General features: G+C 40.6%; 1 protein-coding gene across 1 annotated transcript in view; it reads left to right on the top strand.

The window, feature by feature from the left end:
• The window catches only part of LOC135479188 (low-density lipoprotein receptor-related protein 4-like), a 39848-nt gene extending 19313 nt beyond the window's left edge, over positions 1-20535 (top strand). The window contains exons 2-19 of the mRNA XM_064758970.1: positions 237-669; positions 1406-1658; positions 2755-2920; positions 4291-4404; positions 5175-5444; positions 5964-6108; positions 7339-7473; positions 8955-9063; positions 9988-10147; positions 10874-10993; positions 11665-11889; positions 12987-13161; positions 14103-14233; positions 14814-14970; positions 16268-16383; positions 16900-17040; positions 17899-18157; positions 19029-20535. Coding sequence (XP_064615040.1) covers positions 237-669; positions 1406-1658; positions 2755-2920; positions 4291-4404; positions 5175-5444; positions 5964-6108; positions 7339-7473; positions 8955-9063; positions 9988-10147; positions 10874-10993; positions 11665-11889; positions 12987-13161; positions 14103-14233; positions 14814-14970; positions 16268-16383; positions 16900-17040; positions 17899-18157; positions 19029-19188 — 3269 coding nt within the window. The 3' untranslated portion in view covers positions 19189-20535. The remainder of the gene's footprint in view (positions 1-236; positions 670-1405; positions 1659-2754; positions 2921-4290; positions 4405-5174; positions 5445-5963; positions 6109-7338; positions 7474-8954; positions 9064-9987; positions 10148-10873; positions 10994-11664; positions 11890-12986; positions 13162-14102; positions 14234-14813; positions 14971-16267; positions 16384-16899; positions 17041-17898; positions 18158-19028) is intronic.
• The last annotated feature ends 354 nt before the right edge of the window (positions 20536-20889 follow it).

The following is a 20889-nucleotide window of genomic DNA, read 5'->3' as shown; positions in this document are numbered from 1 at the left end:
CACCGATGCCGCGTGTTCAAACCCAGTTTTCACTGATTCGGCCCCGGTTTTAGTGTCAAGAGTGTTGCCAGGCAACTGATAGAAAATAATGGTTCCCTAGGGCCCTGATCAGTTTCTTCTTCGCTATCCCTCATGGAATAATTGATATATTTGTGGAGATGGTGAGATCATCTAAAATATACATTTCAAAATATAAAAAAAAATCTTACCATGTTTATACTTATGCTTATTTTCAGCATTTGACTCAACGAACATAATATGGACGATATTTAATGGCCGGAAACAGGTGGCTGCGTTCCTGCCCGGAGATCCGTTCCGGGGACCCCGGAGGTATGGCACCATCCCCTGGAAGTACAGCGCCAAGATACCTTACGGGATTTCCTACCACTACGCCCGTAACACGCTCGTCTTCTCAGACTTGAATCGGCAGAGTATTTACTTCATCGATACAGCCTCTGGCTTCTGGAACGTTACCAAATTCCATGCAGGATTCGGATGGGTTGAACACACTGCGATGGACTGGGTGTCGGATAACCTGTACTGGGTGGATGGATACTATGAGTGGGTAGCCATGAAATCCTTGGATTCTACTGACGTCCATGAGTACAAGATCATCGCCGACGTCAACGTTGTTTCCCCTCGTGGCATCGTTGTGGATCCTAACATGGGGTAGGTGTCTTTCCAACGTTTCCGACGAATTTGCTTTCTTCTTTTTCTTTTCCTTCTTCTGTTGTTGTTGTTATTAATGTTTTTCGTCGTCGTTGTTGTTGTGATTGTCATTCTGTCCTAGAGCCGCCTAATTTGCATTTATCCAAATTCAGGCAAAACTGTGCCATATTTATTTATTTTATTAGTGTTTTACGCCGTATTCAAGAATATTTCATTTATACGACGGTGGCCAGATTTATGGTGGGAGGAAACCGGGCAAGGCCCGGGGGAAACTCACGACCATACACAGAGTGCTAGCAGACTTTACCACGTACGGCCCGAGAAGCAGCCACCACGAGGTGGACTTGAGTTTATAGCCCCCACATTGATAAGAGACTCCTGGGATATTGCGCCGCCTTGGCGTACTAACCCCATCGTCCACGGAGGTCCCGACTGTATTATAAAAATTGTATTTCTTGTAAATTGATTAGTTTCTTTGTTGCTGACTCACGGGTTGTTGGCTTAATCCCACCCAGCGGAGCCTTGGTGGCAACAAAAGCCGTAGACTGCGGTCATCAGGCCCTTAGTTAGTCTTACATGAACTTCTGCTGAGAATATTTACTGTTCGTGGAGTACTGCTGGCAGTTTCTTGCATTATGATGCGGGTAAAATATTCTTGAGTGCGACGTAGAACACCAATACATCCAGCAGGCTTCCAGCTGTACGATTTATCACATGTGTTCTCCCGTTTTATCAGATATGTGTATTGGACGGACATTTCGGACCCACCAAGGATCGTTCGCTCCGAGCTGGACGGCAGCAGGCAAGTCGTGCTGGCTGCTCAAGGACTCATCAATCCGTTTGACATCACGCTCAAACCGGACAACGGTCAGATATTTTGGGTTGACAGATCACGTGATACAGTAGAAACGGTGATGTATGACGGCACTGGGAGAAACGTCATATTTACTTCACATCAAGGACAGCCGGTCGGCCTCTCGTATTATAAGGTATAAACATATATATGCATGTGTATACAATCAAGCGCCATTTCATACTGGTTTCCTCTCAGGCCGTACGTGGGAAGGTTTGCAGCAACCTGTGGATGGTTGTGGGTTTCCACGGGCTCTGCCCGGTTTCCTCCCACCACAATGCTGGTCGCCGTCGTATAAGTGAAATATTCCTGAGTATAGAATAAAACACCAAATAATAAATCAAATAATAAATCGATAAGCACTGATTTTGCCGTGATTTATAGATTCTTCTTAAGAGCGATGAGACACTGAGGTCAGAGACTCGAATACAGCTGTCTTTGTATCGACAGCTGCTTTATGTCAAGAGGCATGAGATCGACTCCGCGTCACGCTGTTTGGGCTGCGGCTTTGTCAGGAGGTATCCTAGGTTTCCTGGCAGAGGTCAGTGGTTTCCTGCCAGAGGTCGGTGGTTTACTCCAGGCACTCCGGTTTCCGCCACACATAAATCTTAACATTGTCACAAAAGTGATTGTCATAAAAGTGAAAAAAGTACGGCGTTAAAACACCGATAAAATAAATAAATAATAACGAAATAACTAACTAAATAAACAAAATCAAAACATCCAGCTCTAAGGGGTATTTTCAAGGGGTCATTTTTCTTAAATTAAACACATTCCAGTTGCAAGGGGAAAAGTCAAAAAGACCTTATTCACAAATGTAACTCATTCCATTTGTAAAGGGTAAACGCAAGAAGGCATTTTTCATAAATAAAACATAATCCAGGTGTAGATGGTAAAGCCGAGAAACATCCGTTCTTGTGTACAGTGTAAAGCACAAATCAAATAAAAAAATAAACCATTCAACATATATTTGTTGCTCATCGATAATTTCAAAACTACAAGCACAGAAATGTATATGTATCAAACAAGTTTTCCAGTGACGTCCAGGGAACATATTCTAGCCACCTTGTGAAATTAGCATTCAAATTGCACGGTATATAGATAATCACTTTTAAATACAACATAAACTCATTTTCACCATTTGCAGTAAAGGATTGGGAAGGGGGGGGGAGTGGGGCAGAATCACATGTAGATATTTCCCGCTACAGCTAACACAATTGCCATTTCTGTAGGACCACTTGTTCCTTGCCGACACGACCTTTGACGATGTGGTTGTCCTGGACATGGTCAATGGTCTGGGTAAAACCTTCTTCAAACTGAACCAAAGGACCCTGGGAATCGCCCGTGTGCTGACGGTCTGGGCCGAGGAGAACCAGCCAGACAAGCACAACAAACGAGGTGAGTCTGGGTGCCGCTGACAACGTAACCAGCTGGAACAACATCTGGCTAAATGTGTATATACAACCATAAAGTATCCCAGATAAAGTTTTTTAAAACTGGCTGTCCTTGTTTTAGTTCCAATTCGCACACACTGAGAAAATCAATCATTGTTATCAGGGTTTTTTTTTATCAATCAGGCGCGAGTTATCTCCATAAGTCGAGAACACAGCTGTTTCCGCTTTCTTCACCTGAACCCTGCTTTGCCTTTTAACCATATGTGGGTTGGACACGAGTTTAAGCTACATCGTGTTTCCAGTTTCTTTATCAGTTCTGTTTTTACCGCTCTTCCTAAATTATACAGCTTATTATTATAATTATTAATATATTATTCCAGGTCCACTGAATGCTGAAATTTTATAGTCATGCTGTCAGTTTTAATTTTCATCAGATTTCTTCAACGTTTTTTCGGTATTCTAAGAAACCAAGAAAGTGGCGCTTCAGTACTTGTTACATTCATGGTTTTCTAAATCACCGTTTCTCATGGTAAAGAAAGATTTACTCCAATTCATTAAAACTCTAAAAAAAAATCAGCTTGTTTTGAGTAACAGCGTAAGAAAAAGATTGAGTGAGAAAGATTATACTAAACATACTCTCTTGGCAAAAGTGTCAACATTTCATAAACTAGGACTAGCTTTAATTTCAGCTTAGTTAATTAGCTTTTCGCTAATACCTTTGTCGCACATACTTGCCACATTCAACATATCCCAAAATGCCGGACGTACCAAGTATCGTTTGCCCTAAATTCTTTTCATTAGTCGCATTCTACGAGTCGTTGGGACATGATGTGAATGTCGCCTTAGGGAATTTCATAGTCCGAGATTGCGCTCACGTTATAGCTTTGGCCAAAAATTTGTTCTGCCAAGCATGGCCCCAAGCCATCATCAGAGTGCGTTTCACTTAAAAACCTAATGCAGTTACCTGTCTTTGTCAAATGTGCCGAGGCTGTCAGCACAGCGAGTGGCTTCGAGCACCACCACGCGATCCGCGGCTCAAGCGGCCTTAGGAATAACAGATCAACGTTGCCCTGGCGATAAATTCTCAGACTAAAAGGTCAGGAGGGTAAGTGTCTGCACATTTAAGGCTGTGGAGGCGCATTTAATATGTCATTTTTGTGTCAAACGCCGTGACAAACTGCCACGGCAACTGTGTCAGACTTTTTAAATGGAGCGCGATTTGACGTTGATTTTGGCGATCCTTGGCCGATCAAAATTTTGTCAAAGCTAACGTCAGAGCAGACTCAGACCAGACATTTCACAAGTTTTGCAAGTGAACGGGGCTTTCATTAGATAAAGAATCCTACTTATTCCAGTGTCTTGTCTTGTTGACAGGTGCGTGTTCTCGTAACGGCTGTGACCAAGACTGTGTTCTGACCCCCAACAGGAGCCCCAAGTGTCTGTGTCGTGAGAACTACATGCTTCAGAACGACGGACGAGCCTGCAAACGTAAGTCACTTGTATCCCTGTGCAAACCCTAAAATTATGCAACCAAAATATGATATGCAGTGTGTAGTCAAGAACACTGAAATGGAGATTTTCAGGGTATGTGATCAATACTTACAATGGTAACACGGATATCAATGTGGACACTGTAAAATTATGTGACCAAAATATGATATGCAGTGTGTAGTCAAGAGCACAAAATTGGAGATTGTCAGAGTATGTGACCAATATTTACAAACCTTTGTCCCGTATATTCGCTGTGTACACTCCAAAATTATGTCACCAAAGTATAATGCCCTGTGTGAAGTCAACACTATAGTGCAGTCTGCCAGAGTTCGCCCAAAAAGCCTGCAAACAGAAGTCCGGCATTTGGCTCTGCAGACTGTAGAGTATGCGACCAAAACCTAGCTGACATACAGTGTCACTGTTACCTCACTGAGGACCGTAAGTAAATCTAACCAAAAAATTCAATAGTACTGCAGTGAAAAGTGCAAAAGGATATGACATGCAGCACAAAGTCACAAGTAGGGCAGTGGAGACGAAACTGTGGTGTGCAATTTGTAGTCAACAGGATTCTAGTGGAAACTGCAAGAGTATCTGACATGCAGCACACAGTCACAAGTAGGGTAGTGGGGGCTGTACGAGTATGTGACCAAAATATGACGTGCATTGTGTAATAAATCTGATCACAAATGTCAACATTTTATATGACTATGTTAATCATAGAAAAAAAACAAATAAATGAATAATTAATACGTAATATTTTGTCTCAGAAATAACGAAGATCCCGCATCACGCCTTAGTTCTGACGAATGGTACCGACATCTGTGCCTACCACCTGACGGCTCCCCAGGGTGGGGACGTCCCCGACACCCTGGAGTGTTTCAAGGAGGGTAGATCCGACGACGACATCCGTAGTCTGGCCATCGACAGCCGTAACATGAAAATCTACTATACGTCCAAACAGAGATCCGAGATTCGATCCATGAACATGGATGGCAGCGGGGCCAATACGGTCGTGTCCGGAGTCAAGAGTGTAGGAGGTAAGGTTTTATGGCGCATGCGCCACGAACATCACAAGGAAACATCACCTCTCAAGGTGAACATCATATGGACACGACTCATGTGAACATGGACATACGCTGTACTCAAGAATGTGAACATGAATATCACATGGACACGACCCGTGAACATGAACATCACATGGACACAGTACTTATGAACACCACACGGACATGACTCATGTGAACACGAAAATCATATGGACACGACTCGTGTGAACATGAACACCACATGGACGCCACTCATGTAAACATGAACACCACATGGACGCCACTCATGTAAAAATGGACACCACATGGATGCCACCCATGTAAACATGAACACCACTTGGACGCCACTCATGTAAACATGAACGTCACCCGGACAAAACTCATCTGAACATGAACAGTACACGGGAACGACTTATGTGAACCTGAACATCTCATGCAATCTTCGTATAAACTCGTCCTAATTTCTCACTTGACACATTGTAATATGTCCCGCTTTCTGTGTTTTTACAGGCCTGACGTTTGACTATGTTAAAAATGAGTTGTACTGGACTGATACCATTGCCAATCAGATTAAGAGGATAACACAAAGCGGTGCCGTGGAGAACGTCCATTTAGATACCAATCTGGGCGACCTGACCATTGATCCTTACCACAGGTAATCCTTCTCATCACACCTCAATCGTAGAATGATCCTAAAACAACATAATTGATTTTGGTATTAAAGGCAAAGAAAACATTAATGTGAAGTATAAGTAATAGGAAAGACCAATTTTTATTTAGATAGGACAGGAATAGTATGTGAGTGCAAACATGGATCAGGAAAGAAGTAGTTCACTATATACACTCGAGCCAGACAGTTCGATTTATTTTTCCTTTCGATATTTTCAACCCAGTAAACTACACTTTTTTAAGCAAAAAAGTGATACGCAGACTCTTTCTGCCTTTATTGTGCCCAGTGACGCCACATCAGGTGTTTGTCACTGAACACACTCAAACCTGTAGACTTCTGTATTCAAACATGCAAATATATATAAATGTATTCGTCGAATGATCATAAAAAATACGGATGTGACGTCATTGATATTCCCAGGGTCCCTGTTTGTAGTTGCATCCGACATTTTAAAATCGTTTAACTCGGTTGAATAATTTTTAATATAGAAAATCTGTTTTAAAGACGGTGTTTAATGATCTTTCGGTTGATATGTACTTCATGTATAGCCTTGTCTCTGCCTTAAAACTTCGATCCTTAATTTCACCACAGTTTTCTTTTCTGATAGGCAGTCCCTTTTGTCGACGTAATCTTATAACACTGCCAATGTTCAGCATAATTCATCTTTTACATTGTATCTGATATCATACAATCATAACCCATATGTTTTACAAGGACTTGGTATTTTCTTTGTTTTTGTAGTGTATAACTCTTTGTATGCCGCTGCTATCAATATTAACTCAGCTGCCGTCGCGATTTTAGCTTGTAGGCCCGGAACATGGATTATGGGTTTCCTCACGGTTTCCTCCCACCATAATGCTCGCCGCCGTCGTATAAGTGAAATATTCTTGAGTACAGCGTGAAACATTAGTCAAATAAAGCCAAATAAATAATAAATAAATTGAATATGAATAAACCAAGCAAAAAACAGTGTACAATAACTGCCACGCACCCAATCAGCTCTACCGTATCTGCAAAATCTGAAAGATTAAAGAAGCTGATATTTCACTCCTTGATCTCATTGTCTGGGTTTTGGCAAAGTAAGAGTTACAGTATCATTGATGGTGGATCACCAAATTTCTAATGAAGACTTATTGTATTGTTTTCCTTTTTTTCTTCTTGATATATATATTTTATATATCTCTTTTGAATTATTTTCTCCATTTTTGTTATCAGGCATCTGTTTTATATCAAAGCCGGTTCAGCAAATGCCATAGCCATGTATGATCTTGACGAAAAGAAGAAAACACCGTTGACGAACGCCCATGCCGACAAACCACAACGAATCACGTACGATGATAAGAAAAAGAAGTAAGTATGGTGAACGTTAGTCTACCCGTATGAAAGTGTACTCCTGCGAATGTGTACCCGTATTAAAGCGTACCCCTGCGAATGTGTACCCGTATTAAAGTGTACCCCTGCGAATGTGTACCCGTATGAAAGTGTACCCCTGCGAATGCGTACCCATATAAAGTGTACTCCTGCGAATGTGTACCCGTATGAAGGTTTACCCTTATGAAAGTGTACCCCTGCGAATGTGTACCCGTATGAAATTGTACTCCTGCGAAAGTGTACCGTATGAAAGTGTACCGCAATGAAAATGTACCGCTGGGAATGTGTACTAGTATGAAAGTGTACCCATGCGAAAGTGTACACGTGTAAAGTTGACCCCGTGCGAACTTGTACCCGTTCGAAAGTGTACATGTTTGAAAGTGTGCCAGTGTAAAATTGTGCCGGTACTAAAGTTTTTACGTGTGAATGTGTGACCGTATGAAAGTGTACCCGTGTGAAAGTGTGACAGTGTGACAGTGTGAAGATGTACCCATCTGAAATTGTGCCGTATAAAAGTTAGCCCATGTGAAAGGAGATCCGCGTGAAAGAGATCAGTGAGAGGGTGTGCATGTGCAAAACTGTAACTATCTTGCAGTGTGACGAGCTAGATTAGACAATGAATAATGTGAAAAGACAAGTGAGAAGTTTTGAGGTATGTAGCAAGAAACCAGAAATGTAAATGTCTGCCCATGTGACAGCGGGTAATGTGGATGTGTGCCGTATGATAATGAGCAGTGTTAAAGTGTGTCCATGTGACAGCGGGTAATGTGGATGTGTGTAGTATGACAATGAGCAGTGTTAAAGTGTGCTCATGTGACAGCGGGTAATGTGGATGTGTGCCGTATGACAATGAGCAGTGTTAAAGTGTGCCCATGTGACAGCGGGTAATGTGGATGTGTGCCGTATGACAATGAGCAGTGTTAAAGTGTGCCCATGTGACAGCGGGTAATGTGGATGTGTGCCGTATGACAATGAGCAGTGTTAAGGTGTGCTCATGAGATAACGGGAAGTGAACGTGTGCCGTACGACATTGAGCAGTGTTAAAGTGTGCTCATGTGACAGCGGGTAATGTGGATGTGTGCCGTACGACAATGAGCAGTGTTAAAGTGTGCTCATGTGAGAACGGGAAGTGTGAACGTGTGCCGTATGACAATGAGCAGTGTTAAAGTGTGCTCATGTGCCAGCGGGTAATGTGGACGTGTGCCGTATGACAATGAGCCGTGTTAAAGTGTGCCCATGTGACAGCGGGTAATGTGGATGTGTGTCGTATGACAATGAGCAGTGTTAAAGTGTGCTCATGTGATAACGGGAAGTGTGAACATGTGCCGTATGAGAATGGTCTGTGTGAAACTGTGCCCATTTGACAGTGGGAAGTGTGCAAGTGTGAAATTGTACCTTTGTGACTGTGAGCAGCATGAAAGTGTGCCCTCCATTATATGTTCTTTATGTTTTGTTGGCAGAGTTTATTGGACGGACTTGGGCAAGATCCAGGCTGTGACGTATGAAGGGAATGTTGAACCTGCCGTGGGAACGCTGAACGTCAATAACAGGGCTATCGTGTCTTACGGGGTCAGTGAATACATTCTACGTACTAAACAGGCCTGTGCCTTCTCAAACAAACCAAGCTTTTATGACGTACAATTCAAGTAAAACTATTTTAAATTTGCTAATCACATACACGTCAACAAACCAAAACATTGTTTATTACACAATCATGCACTCACAGTGAACAAGTCAAAACATTGTTCAATTAACCAATCATACAGGCAATCCACAAATCAATCCACAAGTCATTAACCTATCATCCGGCCGTACGTGGGAGGGTCTGTCAACAACCTGCGGATGGTCGTGGGTTTCCCATGGGCTCTGGCCGGTTTCCACCCACCGTAATGCTGGCCGCCATCGTATAAGTGAAATATTCTTGAGTAGGGCGGAAAACACCAATCAAATAAATAAATAAATAATTAACCTATCACACATGAAGTGAACAAGTCAAAATATTGCTTAATCAACCTATCGCACACAGTCAACAAGTCACCATATTGTTTAATCAACTTATCACACACAGTCAACAAGTCACAATATTGTTAATTAACCAATCACACACAGTCAACAAGTGAAAATATTGTTAATTAACCAATCACACACAGTCAACAAGTGAAAATATTGTTTACTTAATCAATCATATACGCAATATGCAGGTCAAAATATTGTTTACTTAACACATCACACACGCAGTCAGCAAGTCAAAATAGTGAGTAATTTACACACTGAGCACCAAGCCAGGAAGATACAACTTCCTCTTTTGATGTCTTAGGTGTGACCCAACCAACGATTGGCCATGAATCTACCGTCCTCGAAGCGGACGCTCTACCAGCTGAGCCATCGGGGCCGGTTATGTGATTTACGAGGAAAGTTACGAAAAATATATTTTTAAATATTTTGTCACAGTGGACCATGGTCGATAACGTTATTTTTTTTTTTCGTTTGCAGAAATTTTTGATGTGGTCTACAGCCCAGTCTAACGGCACAAGTCTGATTCACATGTACAAGCCTCCAGATAAGACGACCTACAAGAGGCTACAGGTCAGCTTCCCGGGCCAGATCACCGACTTCGCCATCTTTGACAAATTGAGACATGCCCCCGACAGAGGTATGCTAACGAATCACCAGATTACTGCTTCACCGCTACATAAATATAAAAAAAATAATATGATCACATTTAAATTCAATTGGAAAAAAAATCAAAATGAGCATTAATTGAAAAAACATTGAAAAGTGTTATCAGGAACTACTTCTGCCTACATCTTTCGAAGTGTTTTTTCACGGAATGAGGAATCTTTTCCGCCTAAAAGAAATCATCGTGTAGTCTGTGGTCTATTGCGATGACGTCTTGTAGGCAAAGTGATGACGTATTACTCAAGCACTGCAAGAGAACAAGGATCAGTCCAGCTTGGAGCCGAGTTACCATCGCGCGGGATAAGACATTTTATTAAATGCATGAATTCAATGTCGACATTATTCATAAAAATGCATACCAGCTATGTGAAGCCGAGTTTTTGTAATTTTATGTCGTGCTTTGCAAGAAATTTGCAATTTTTAATAGAATAAAAGATATTCACGCCAAATTGTTATCTATTCTAAGATTGAACAGAGTGCTTGGGATGAAAAACAAAATGTTTACCGTGTCATTGACACCTACATTGATGCACAAATCCCAGAGTTCCAATATTTTATTCCATTTACATCAGTTCAAAAGCATCTTAACAGAGCCCTGTAGAAACTACAGCCCCACACCAGGAACCAATTTTTTTAATTTATTTATTTATTGGCCACTCCCAGCCAATCATCTACTGTAAATCTTTCATTTATCTTTCAGACGGGTGTTTTGTGAAGAATGGCGGGTGTCAGCACGTTTGCATACCTGGAGTCAGGGACAGCAAATGCGTTTGTAACCTTGGATACACACTGAATAAAGATGGCAAGACCTGCAACTCGAGTAAGTTTACTCTCTGTAGTTTTATAAACATGCTATGTGATACGTTCATTTTCAGTTCATCCTCATTAGTCAACTTGGCCACTTCGGTGGATGAACATGACTGGTTGGCCCAGAGTCAGTATAATGTGATAGGCTATGTTTCAATCTATCATCAAGATAGTCTATGTATAAGGGATAAATGGATAAAACAAAGAATACACGCGTGTTTGTTTGTATGTATGAGAAGATGCGTGTCTGTATGTATGCATTATATACATTAGAGGTGCTATGGTATAGGGATGCTTGAACCTAATTTACTGATTCTAAAGATGTTTATATGAAATAAATAAAATTATTATCCACACTACACTAGAATCTACACTATACTTCAAGACACTAAAGAGAATCGTTCACTAATATATTGATTTTCTTTCCCAAAATTTATTGGATTCGCATCAGTGGCATTTAAAGAGTTAAAGCCTTATGCTAGTAAAGTAAAATATTTAGTATTAGATTTGATGAATAGTACTTTCGCTTTCGCTTTCGGATATGAAGTTAATGTGATGTTTTTATTACTCGAAATCACTTTTATTTATGAACTTCATTCAAAAGAATCAAAATGTATCCTATACCTGCAATGAGATGTATTAAATTTCATACTTGATAAATAATATTTTCACTTTCGGTTTCAGACTTGGTGTCAGATAACTTCACTTTCGCGTCGGACCCGATGAGCAGGCGGGTTGTTCAGGTTAACCTGAACAACGGTAACATCGCGGGCACTGCCATTGGTGAAGGCACCATGGTATCCAACGTGGTGGTCGTGGGACAGACAGCTTACTGGGCGGATCAGAACAGGAGGGTCATAAAGAAATCCAGTCTGGATGGCAGTGGCGCTAAGTCTCTTCACAACGCAGGTTGGTTCAATCTCAGACATCGCGTTGATCATCAAGTTAGCTTAGCATAATGCAAAAGCAAAGACACTTTGAAAAAACAGACTGTCACTCATATTTGAGTTTACAGTATTTTAACCAAATTTTATTTGTCATCTTCTGGGCCCATATTTATCAATCGTCGTAAGACTATCCAAAGTTCAAAAATTTAACACAGCTACAATTAAAATGTTTTACTCTTGGAAGTTTAAAATTTATACACTGATGTTTTTACTACAGGACAATGTAGTACCAACCACAATTTGAGCTCTTTCCTGTTCTGAGTTAGGCGTTTTAAGCGCTGGCAGTTTATGATTTAACGGGATACAGACTCTATTCTGATTGGCTATGAGAGATAGACAAGTCCAGGCTATGTCTGGCATAAGCTGAACTTTAGGTATGTCAAATTTGTTCAAGCGTGACAAAAGCTGCAAAGTTTAACCCAGAAAACCCTATCTCCGCTGTTACCCAATTCGCATCGATTCTGTATCTCTTTAAGTTTCAAATTGTTTAATAAATCCGTGCCCTGGACACATCCTGAAGACGTAAAATATGCGACTCAGCTTGTTTGTTTGTATGAGCTTTGTTTGTATAAGCTTTTGCATTATGCTTGACTTGACAAGTGAATGGCAGTCGAGAAGTCTGTTCTTCCATCACCTCTGCCCACTGGCTCATCAGCCCCATACACTCCCAAAACTGAAGTTGCATTACATAAGTGTTACATGGTACATTTCTCAAGTGCGGTCAGCCCTCGAACGCTTTTACTGTTCCTCAAAAAGGCCACAACCAATTATTTACCTCTTTATTTCTTTGTTTACTTACTTATTTTTATTTATTTATTTCTTTGGTTAATACATAACCACAATGCTTAAGATTTTTTTCTTGATAGCATGGTTCTGAGTTTTATAACACATTTGATGATACGTGGTTGTCATTATGTTCAAGCAAGTACACGTCTGCGTTCCCAAAGACAGATCGGTTGAATATTAGCCATTCAATTAGACATCACAGAATGGCTATCTGAGCGCACACGAACTATATGCGGAAATTTTTATTGCTCTCTTGGCATTCTCCATTTCCAGCTAAATTCGTGATTCAGCGTATAGCCGTTGACCCTGCTACGGAGAACATTTTCTACACGGCTACAGACGGCAACAAGGGAGTGGTCGGTGTGGTTAATATGGAAGGAACTCGATATAGGACGCTCTTCGATAACGTTAAATATGTCAGGGACATTAAAATCCACAGTGGACTTGGGTAGGTTTCTTTCCTTTTTGTACATATACTTTGGATGGTCTTGGGTTTCCCCAGGCTCTGCCCGGTTTCCTCCCTGTAATGGTGGCCGCCGTCGTATAAGTGAAATATTCTTGAGTACGGCGCAAAGAACAATAAATGAATAAATAAATTCTTATACATATAAGATATACATATACACTTGCAAAGTACATTATTTGTATATCCTGCTGTTAATGGTCATCTAATTTATTTCAACCCGTCCTAATTTCTTACTTTACATACACGTACTTCAAATCGTTGGTTTGTATTGAATGTTTCTTTGGAAATGGGTCTTGCGATTATTGACCTGGAGCGTCCATCACTGGTTGATGAGTAAATAGGAAAAATATGACGCCTAATTCGTGAAGTCCTCAATTAGTTCCTCAATATGTATACGAACATCACCCACATGGAACCTCTTTCATACGCATTGACGTCGAAAAACGGAGAAGAAGTGGTAGGAAGAAGTTTACGCCCCCTGAGTATTGGCCTTGTTTGTCATGTTTTTAAGGGATGGGAAACTATTGATCAACTCATACATGCAACAAGATCTTTTCAGATATTCGCTGCATTGGCTTAAAACTATCCACAATGTCGGACTTGCGGGGCCTAGTCGACCCCAGGTGAGGGGTCACCACCCCCGTAAATCGACCCCAGCTCAAAGTCCCTTCCGTGGTCTATAATATAGTACATTGTTTCGATCATATGGAATGTCCATCTCTTAGATACTTATATAAGAAACAAAATGTATGTTTGTTCCTTTTAGAAGTTTTCCCCGAAAAAATCAGACTTACAGTTTGCAAGAGAAAGTCCAATAAATAAATCTTTTCATCCGGAACTAAATCCGTTTCCATTCAGTTTCTGACAACATAATACGCATATATCAATTAAAATGACCTGTATGTTTTTCTCGATGATTTCAGCTTGATATTCTGGGTTGAGCGGAAGGACAACCCTGGCATCGAGCGTGCCACCATGCACGGTCAGAATAGGATGTTGATTTATAACGCCGCTAGCAACAGCCTTATCTTCGGTATAGAGATCGATTACGAAGGTAAGTTGGGTACTGCCCGGTGAAAATCTTCGCCTGATGCAGACATTAACACCTGACAGTTCATGCATAGTTCACTGCAATGACATTTGTTGTCTCCCCTGTTCCAACAACATGGCTACGGTTCACAAATAATTTTCTATTTACACACACGTTAACGATTGGCCAAATAGCGTTGTCTAAACTTGAGAGCCCTGAACTCTCCGGGCGTGATAATCGTCATCCCCAGATAGAGCTCCAATCAAATTTCTGATAAGGTTGGAAATGACGGATGAAACTTTTCGCACAGATTGCTATATTTTATCATAAGAAATGCAACTACATTAGAGCTATGAATGTATTCGACAAATGGACCTTTAAACCAACTATTTCAAGCCATAATATTGCTGTGATGTCATTGATACCATGTGGGCCCCAACCGACCACAACATAATCCTGTGTTTTAAATGCATTTTACTGGTTTAGAAAAATCGTAGAAAAATAAATCAAACTATTTACCTGGACAGTGTTTAATGGTCCTTCATTTGATAAATACTTTAGATTAGTGTTTTCTGTGCCTTTAAACTAATTCTACTGATTGCAGGTAACCAGTTGTACTGGTGTAATAAGCGAGACGGCCTAATCAGCCGGTCAGACTTCTTCGGTGGAGATATCGTGGAAGTTTTGAGGGACAAACAGGCTTCCGTCACGGACATTGCCATATTTGGACAGTACCTCTTTTACACTGGAACCAATTCAAAGTAAGCATACGCCTTTTGTTACAGTCACTGTGACCACGTGGCCAGGCACTAACTCACAGTGAGTAGGACTATCGCTAGAGTGACAATAACTCACAGCAAGTCAGTCATTACAATCACTGTGCTCACGTCTCCGTTACTAACAGTGAGTAGGACTATGCTAGAGCGACTGTGATTACATGGCCAGACGCGAACTCACGGAGGGTAGGGTTCTCGCTACAGTGGCTTTTATCACGTGGCCATGCCCTAACTCACAGTGAGCAGGACTATCCCTACAGTCACTGTGGTCACGTGGCCAGGCACTAACAGTGAGTAGGACTATGCTAGAGCCACTGTGAACTCGTGGTCAGGCACTAACAGTAAGTAGGACTATGCTAGAGCCACTGTGAACTCGTGGTCAGGCACTAACAGTGAGTAGGACTATGTTAGAGCCACTGTAATCACGTGGCCACGCACTAACAGTGAGTAGGACCATGTCAGAGCCACTGTAATCACGTGGCCACGCACTAACAGTGAGTAAAACTATGCTAGAGCCACTGTGATCACGTGGCCATGTTCTAACTCACAGTGAGCAGGACTATCGCTACAGTCACTGTGGTCACGCGGTTAGGCAATAACTCACAGTGAGTAAGACTCTCGCTACAGTGACTGTGATCACTTAGCCAGGCAATAACTCACAGTGAGTAAGACTCTCGCTACAGTGACTGTGATCACATAGCCAGGCAATAACTCACAGCAAGTTAGTCACTACAATCACTGTGCTCACGTCGCCAGGTACTAACAGTGAATAGGACTATGCTAAAGGCACTGTGATCACGTGGCCAGACGCTAACTCACAGAGAATAGGACTCTCGCTACAGTGACTTTTGTCACGTGGACTTGCCCTAACTCACAGTGAGCAGGACTATCGCTACGATGACTGTTATCACAGGGCAGGCACTAACTGAAAGTGAGCAGGAATATCGCTACAGTCACTGCCATCATGTGGCCAGGCACTAACAGTGAGTAGGAGTATCGTTACAGTGACTGTGATCACGTAGCCAGGGACTAACTCTCGACAAGTTAGTCACAACAATCACTGTGATCACGTCGCCAGGCACTAACAGTGAGTAGGACTATGCTACTATGCTATTGAGTAGCATAGCTTGATTAACAACACAAAAATCAAATCACCGAACAAAAGAATTAAACAAATCATCCTTTTGTCCTTATCGTTAATTTCAACAAATGAATAATCTGACTAAGACGGAAAAATCAGAGAACTAAATTAATACATGTTTTATTGTTGTTTTGTTTTTAGTGGAATTATGCGTGTTGACAAGAAATATGGGACCAATCCTTACCGTTTGGCGGAGACGCATCTGTTTTCTCAACTGCATGACCTTTACGTCTTCAGTACGACATTCCCCGCTCCCAGTAAGACAACTTTACTTTAAGTACTGTCAGAAAGACCGAGTTTAACTTTACAAGCTGTGAGATTGGCAGAGAGCTTTACTTTTCGTACTGTGAGAAAGATCTTACAGTCGGTGAAACAGACCGCGAGTTTAACTATGCAGGCTGTGAGAACGACCAATAACGTTACTTACTGTCTGTAACTCTTTCTGTCATCTATTTTATTCTGGTCACAGATATGTAGGATACTTTTTCTCAGTCACAGTAATTTCCACGCAAATGCTCACTAATGTATCCATTAGTGCCAGTAGTGTCTCTTTCTCACCAATGCAGCCAATGACAACTTACATTAATGTTTCATCCTTGTCAAAGGCACACAAATGTCTATTTCTTGTCAAAATAACTAATGTCAAGTATCATTACTGTCTCTGTGGTCAAATATTTATTAATGGCTATTTATTGCCAATGCAACAAACGCCAATTTTCATTCATGTCTCACGTGAAATGTTGACTGATTATGTTTCTTTCTTGCCACTGCAGGCAATGCCAAATGCAAGGAAAGGAACGCTGGCTGCTCTTCATTCTGTCTACCCACCAATGACACCCGGGTGTACGTGTGTGAGTGTTCTAACTGGGACACGCTGTCAGAGGACCTGAAGACTTGTGCAGGGGATAAACACCGTAAGTAATCTGTAACCAGACCGTTAGCAATCTGTAAAACCGTGAGCAATTAATAACCAACGTAATTAGTCTATAACAACTACATGTAATCTATGACCACCGTAGGCAATCCATAGCCACCATAAGTAATCTGTTACCACCATAAGCAATCTGAAACCACCGTGAGTAATCTATAATAATTGTAATTAATCTTTAACAATTGTAAGTAGTCTGTAATCTCTGTGAGCAATCTATAACCACCGAGAGCAATCTATTACAACCATAAGTAATCAATAACCACCATAAGTAATTTAAAACCAGTGTAAATAATCTAGAACCAAAGTAACGACCCTGAGTAATCTGTAACGACAATAAGTAATCTGTCACCACTGTAAGTAAATGTAAACTGGAACCACCGAAAATTAATCTGTAACCACCGTCAGTTATTTATAGCCACCAGAATTAAGAGAGGAAACACGCAGCCGTTAAACACAGTGCACGTTACAGGTCAATAATTGAAAAACTAATTTCCACTAACAACGCTCAACAAAAAATACCAAAGAACAAAAAAAAAGGGACAAGTAAGAAATTGGGACGGATTCGTGCAAAGAGAAGTAGTTAGCACATCTGCATGATGAGGGAGAGATGCAAGGCGAATGAAATAAGTAAGTTAACAGCGATCATCAGATTAGAATTCATGGGAGCTAACTCTGGCGGAAAGGTGCAACTGCTTACCATTTAATCTCTAGGTCACGCGAGAAATGGATTCAATCTATGTCTCCGACAGGCAATTTCCTATATGGAGACTATATGGCTTACTGCACAGTAAAACTAACGAACCTAGTGGGGTTTATGACTTGGATTTATTTTGTTTAACAGCTGACCTATTACCAAAGCCCCCTGGAGGTTCCGGTACGACCACAGTGAACCCGTTCATTCCCACCAAGCCCATTACCACCAAGCCCATCCCTAGCAGCTCAGGAACCACAAACAACATCAACGTGTCTACAAACGATCGCTTGGCGTCGTCTAAGGAGGATAGCGGTCCAAACGCAGCGGCCATTGCCGTGCCGATCGTTCTGGTGGTCGTGATTGCTGTTGGTGTCATCGCTGCCGTACTCTTGTACAGACGACGACAGTGAGTATTGTATGTCATATAGTGTGTGGCAAAAAAAAAATCAATCTTTTTGGAATACAAACTTCATTATATATCCAGAAAATACTTAAGATATTTGTTAGAATATTATCAGAATTACAAAACATTTCGGCTTCTCTTGTGGTCAGTTTAAAACTATAGGTTGAGCGTGTCACCGTAGTCGTGGAGAACTACAATCCATATTAGCTATCCCTAAGAATGAGAAATCCATGTAGCGTATGTTCCTAGTACGTCAGGCAGATACCAACGGGGAGCATACACACTGCAAAAACGAATCTAATAAACTGACAGAGTAGTATGTTGTTTTAATCATGGTAGACTAGATTAATTTTGTGTTATTGCAACACACTGATACGTTAATCATAAATGGCGCATTTCGTACTGTTATTCCAACAGAATAATTTTATGTATTTTCATGCTACAGTAGCATAGTCTAGCCTCTCTTAGAAAATATATATTATATTAACTATTACGCATTAGTTTTTAGAGTATAAAAAAAGTCGGTCTAGGCGGTGTCCACTGTCATTTTTTAACTGGTCATAGTGCCCGCTCACGGGAACATCATGCCCGACAAACCATTTATGACACCCCATTTTCAGTATACTGACATCAACACTATCAGTACATGGTGTGTGCATCAATAAGATTGCCTATTTGGTGCTTTTTTTAAATATAAAGAGGTTTGTCAGGTACCAGGTCAAAGGTCGTGGGTTTATCCCAGGCTCTCTGGACACCCCTGACTCTGCAACCCACAAACCTGACAGCTCTCCAGGTGAAAAAATTCAGATAATGAAATAAATTAATAAGTAAATCTATTCTAATTATATGATCTCTACAATTTGGTCTTTTGCAGATCGAAGAGAAGCCCTCTAGTGTCGGAGCCACGCGGAAGTGAGAATCCTAGCTACTTCAAACGGTTCCTCAAATATCGAGACGGTGAAAACCTAGAGCCTAAAAAAAGGAGGAAAGCCTCAAAAGCCTTTCAGTGTGAAACCCGTCGTATTATGCAGTGATATGATTTTTAATAGTATTTGTATAAATTAACCTGAGAGTTTAAGTGCAGATATCTGTGCAGCTGAATTTACTTTGGCACCTATTACAAAGTCAGTCGTTGGCCTCGATTCCGGGTCCCGTTCTGCAAAGCGGTTGCAACGTTGCCACCAGCGCATTTATAAAGGTGACGAATCTTTTCACTCTATGGAAATTGCGCTAGGTGCAGTTTGCGACTGCCTCGTACAACGTGCTCAGTTGTCTTTCTCACAGATTAGCAAAAGTTATCATGTAACTATTTTTGCTTACTGATTATTTGTCAACTTTTGTCATTAGATTATAAAATGTTGTCCATTTACTGGATTCACTGGCCGTCTGATCTTTTGTAAACTTTTGACTCATTAGATTGTTTCTGGTATTGCCAAACGTTATCATGTAACTGTATTTGTTTTGGCCAGGCATGTATCATTTGTTAACTTTTATCTAAAATAAATCTCTTAGAAATAAGTCATTAGATTGTCTCCGAGATTGTCAAGTATTGTCATTTAACGGCATCATTTTGGTAGTTACTAAGAATCATTTCTAGCAACAGTCTCGCAGAACTGTCTTGGAAACGATCAAACACAGTAGGCCTAATACCAATATCCACATCTGACATGTCTTACAGATTAGTTTCAACATTTGACTCACATTTGACTGTTTCAAAGATTGTCAAACGTCGTTAGGTTATACTGCACTTGAACTGTCAGAGATCGTCGAGAAAAACATAATGCATAACCCACTGCACCTTTTGTCGTATCTTTGTGGATTGTTGCTGTGGCCTTTTCTTTTCTGTGTTGTTGTTGTTGTTGTTGTTTTAACCGGGCCTCACTCTCACGAAGTAGCCGGATCTGTCAACCAGTGGAATCTCTCCTCTTTTGTGATGTCACACTTGTTCGTTGTTTTAAACGTGATGTCATGATCACTGGACTTACTAGAATCTCCAACACAAATGCTACTAATTATCATTTTCGCAGACAGCGTAAGTTTGCTGCAAGTTTCGATGTGCTTTTTCTGGGAAATATGACCGCTGGGGCTGCCTTGGAGTGAGATGATACATGGGTACTAGTTTATGCATATGTTTATTTTTATACGTATATACAGCTGATGAATTTAAAAAATGCAAACCATAAGAATACGCCTTGATATAAATATAATATGTAAATACGTGGTGTTTGGTGAAGAAAAAATGACCTAGATTTATATGATGTCTGAGACTGTAATTACGTGTTAATTTACCCGATCAGATCTAAAGAATATGTAATATGAATTATGTACTTCATGTAATTAGTATCTGAGAATTTTGATTTGTATATATGTTTAAAAAAGGAAAGACTATATATATATATATATATATATATATATATATATATAATTGAAAATGATTCAAGTGTGTGTATCACACGTTACACACATAGGCCTACATATGTCATTAAACGGTGTACTTTTCTAAAGACTAGCTACAAGGTGAAGACCATCATGCAAATTGATATGGACATCGTGCGAATAAAATGTTGTCACTGTTTACTTGGAATGATAGAAATTTGTGAGACAAATTATCATTACGGCATTTTTCTGTATTATCATAAAACCACTTAATTTGTTACGAGTTTTAAAAATTATTTTTATGGAACTCAAAATCATCATGTCGAATCGTTTCAAGTTAATATGTTCGGGTTATGATT

The sequence above is a fragment of the Liolophura sinensis genome, chromosome 12 (assembly GCF_032854445.1).
Source record: "Liolophura sinensis isolate JHLJ2023 chromosome 12, CUHK_Ljap_v2, whole genome shotgun sequence".
NCBI lineage: Eukaryota > Metazoa > Mollusca > Polyplacophora > Chitonida > Chitonidae > Liolophura > Liolophura sinensis.
This window is presented reverse-complemented; position numbering and strand designations above follow the sequence as displayed.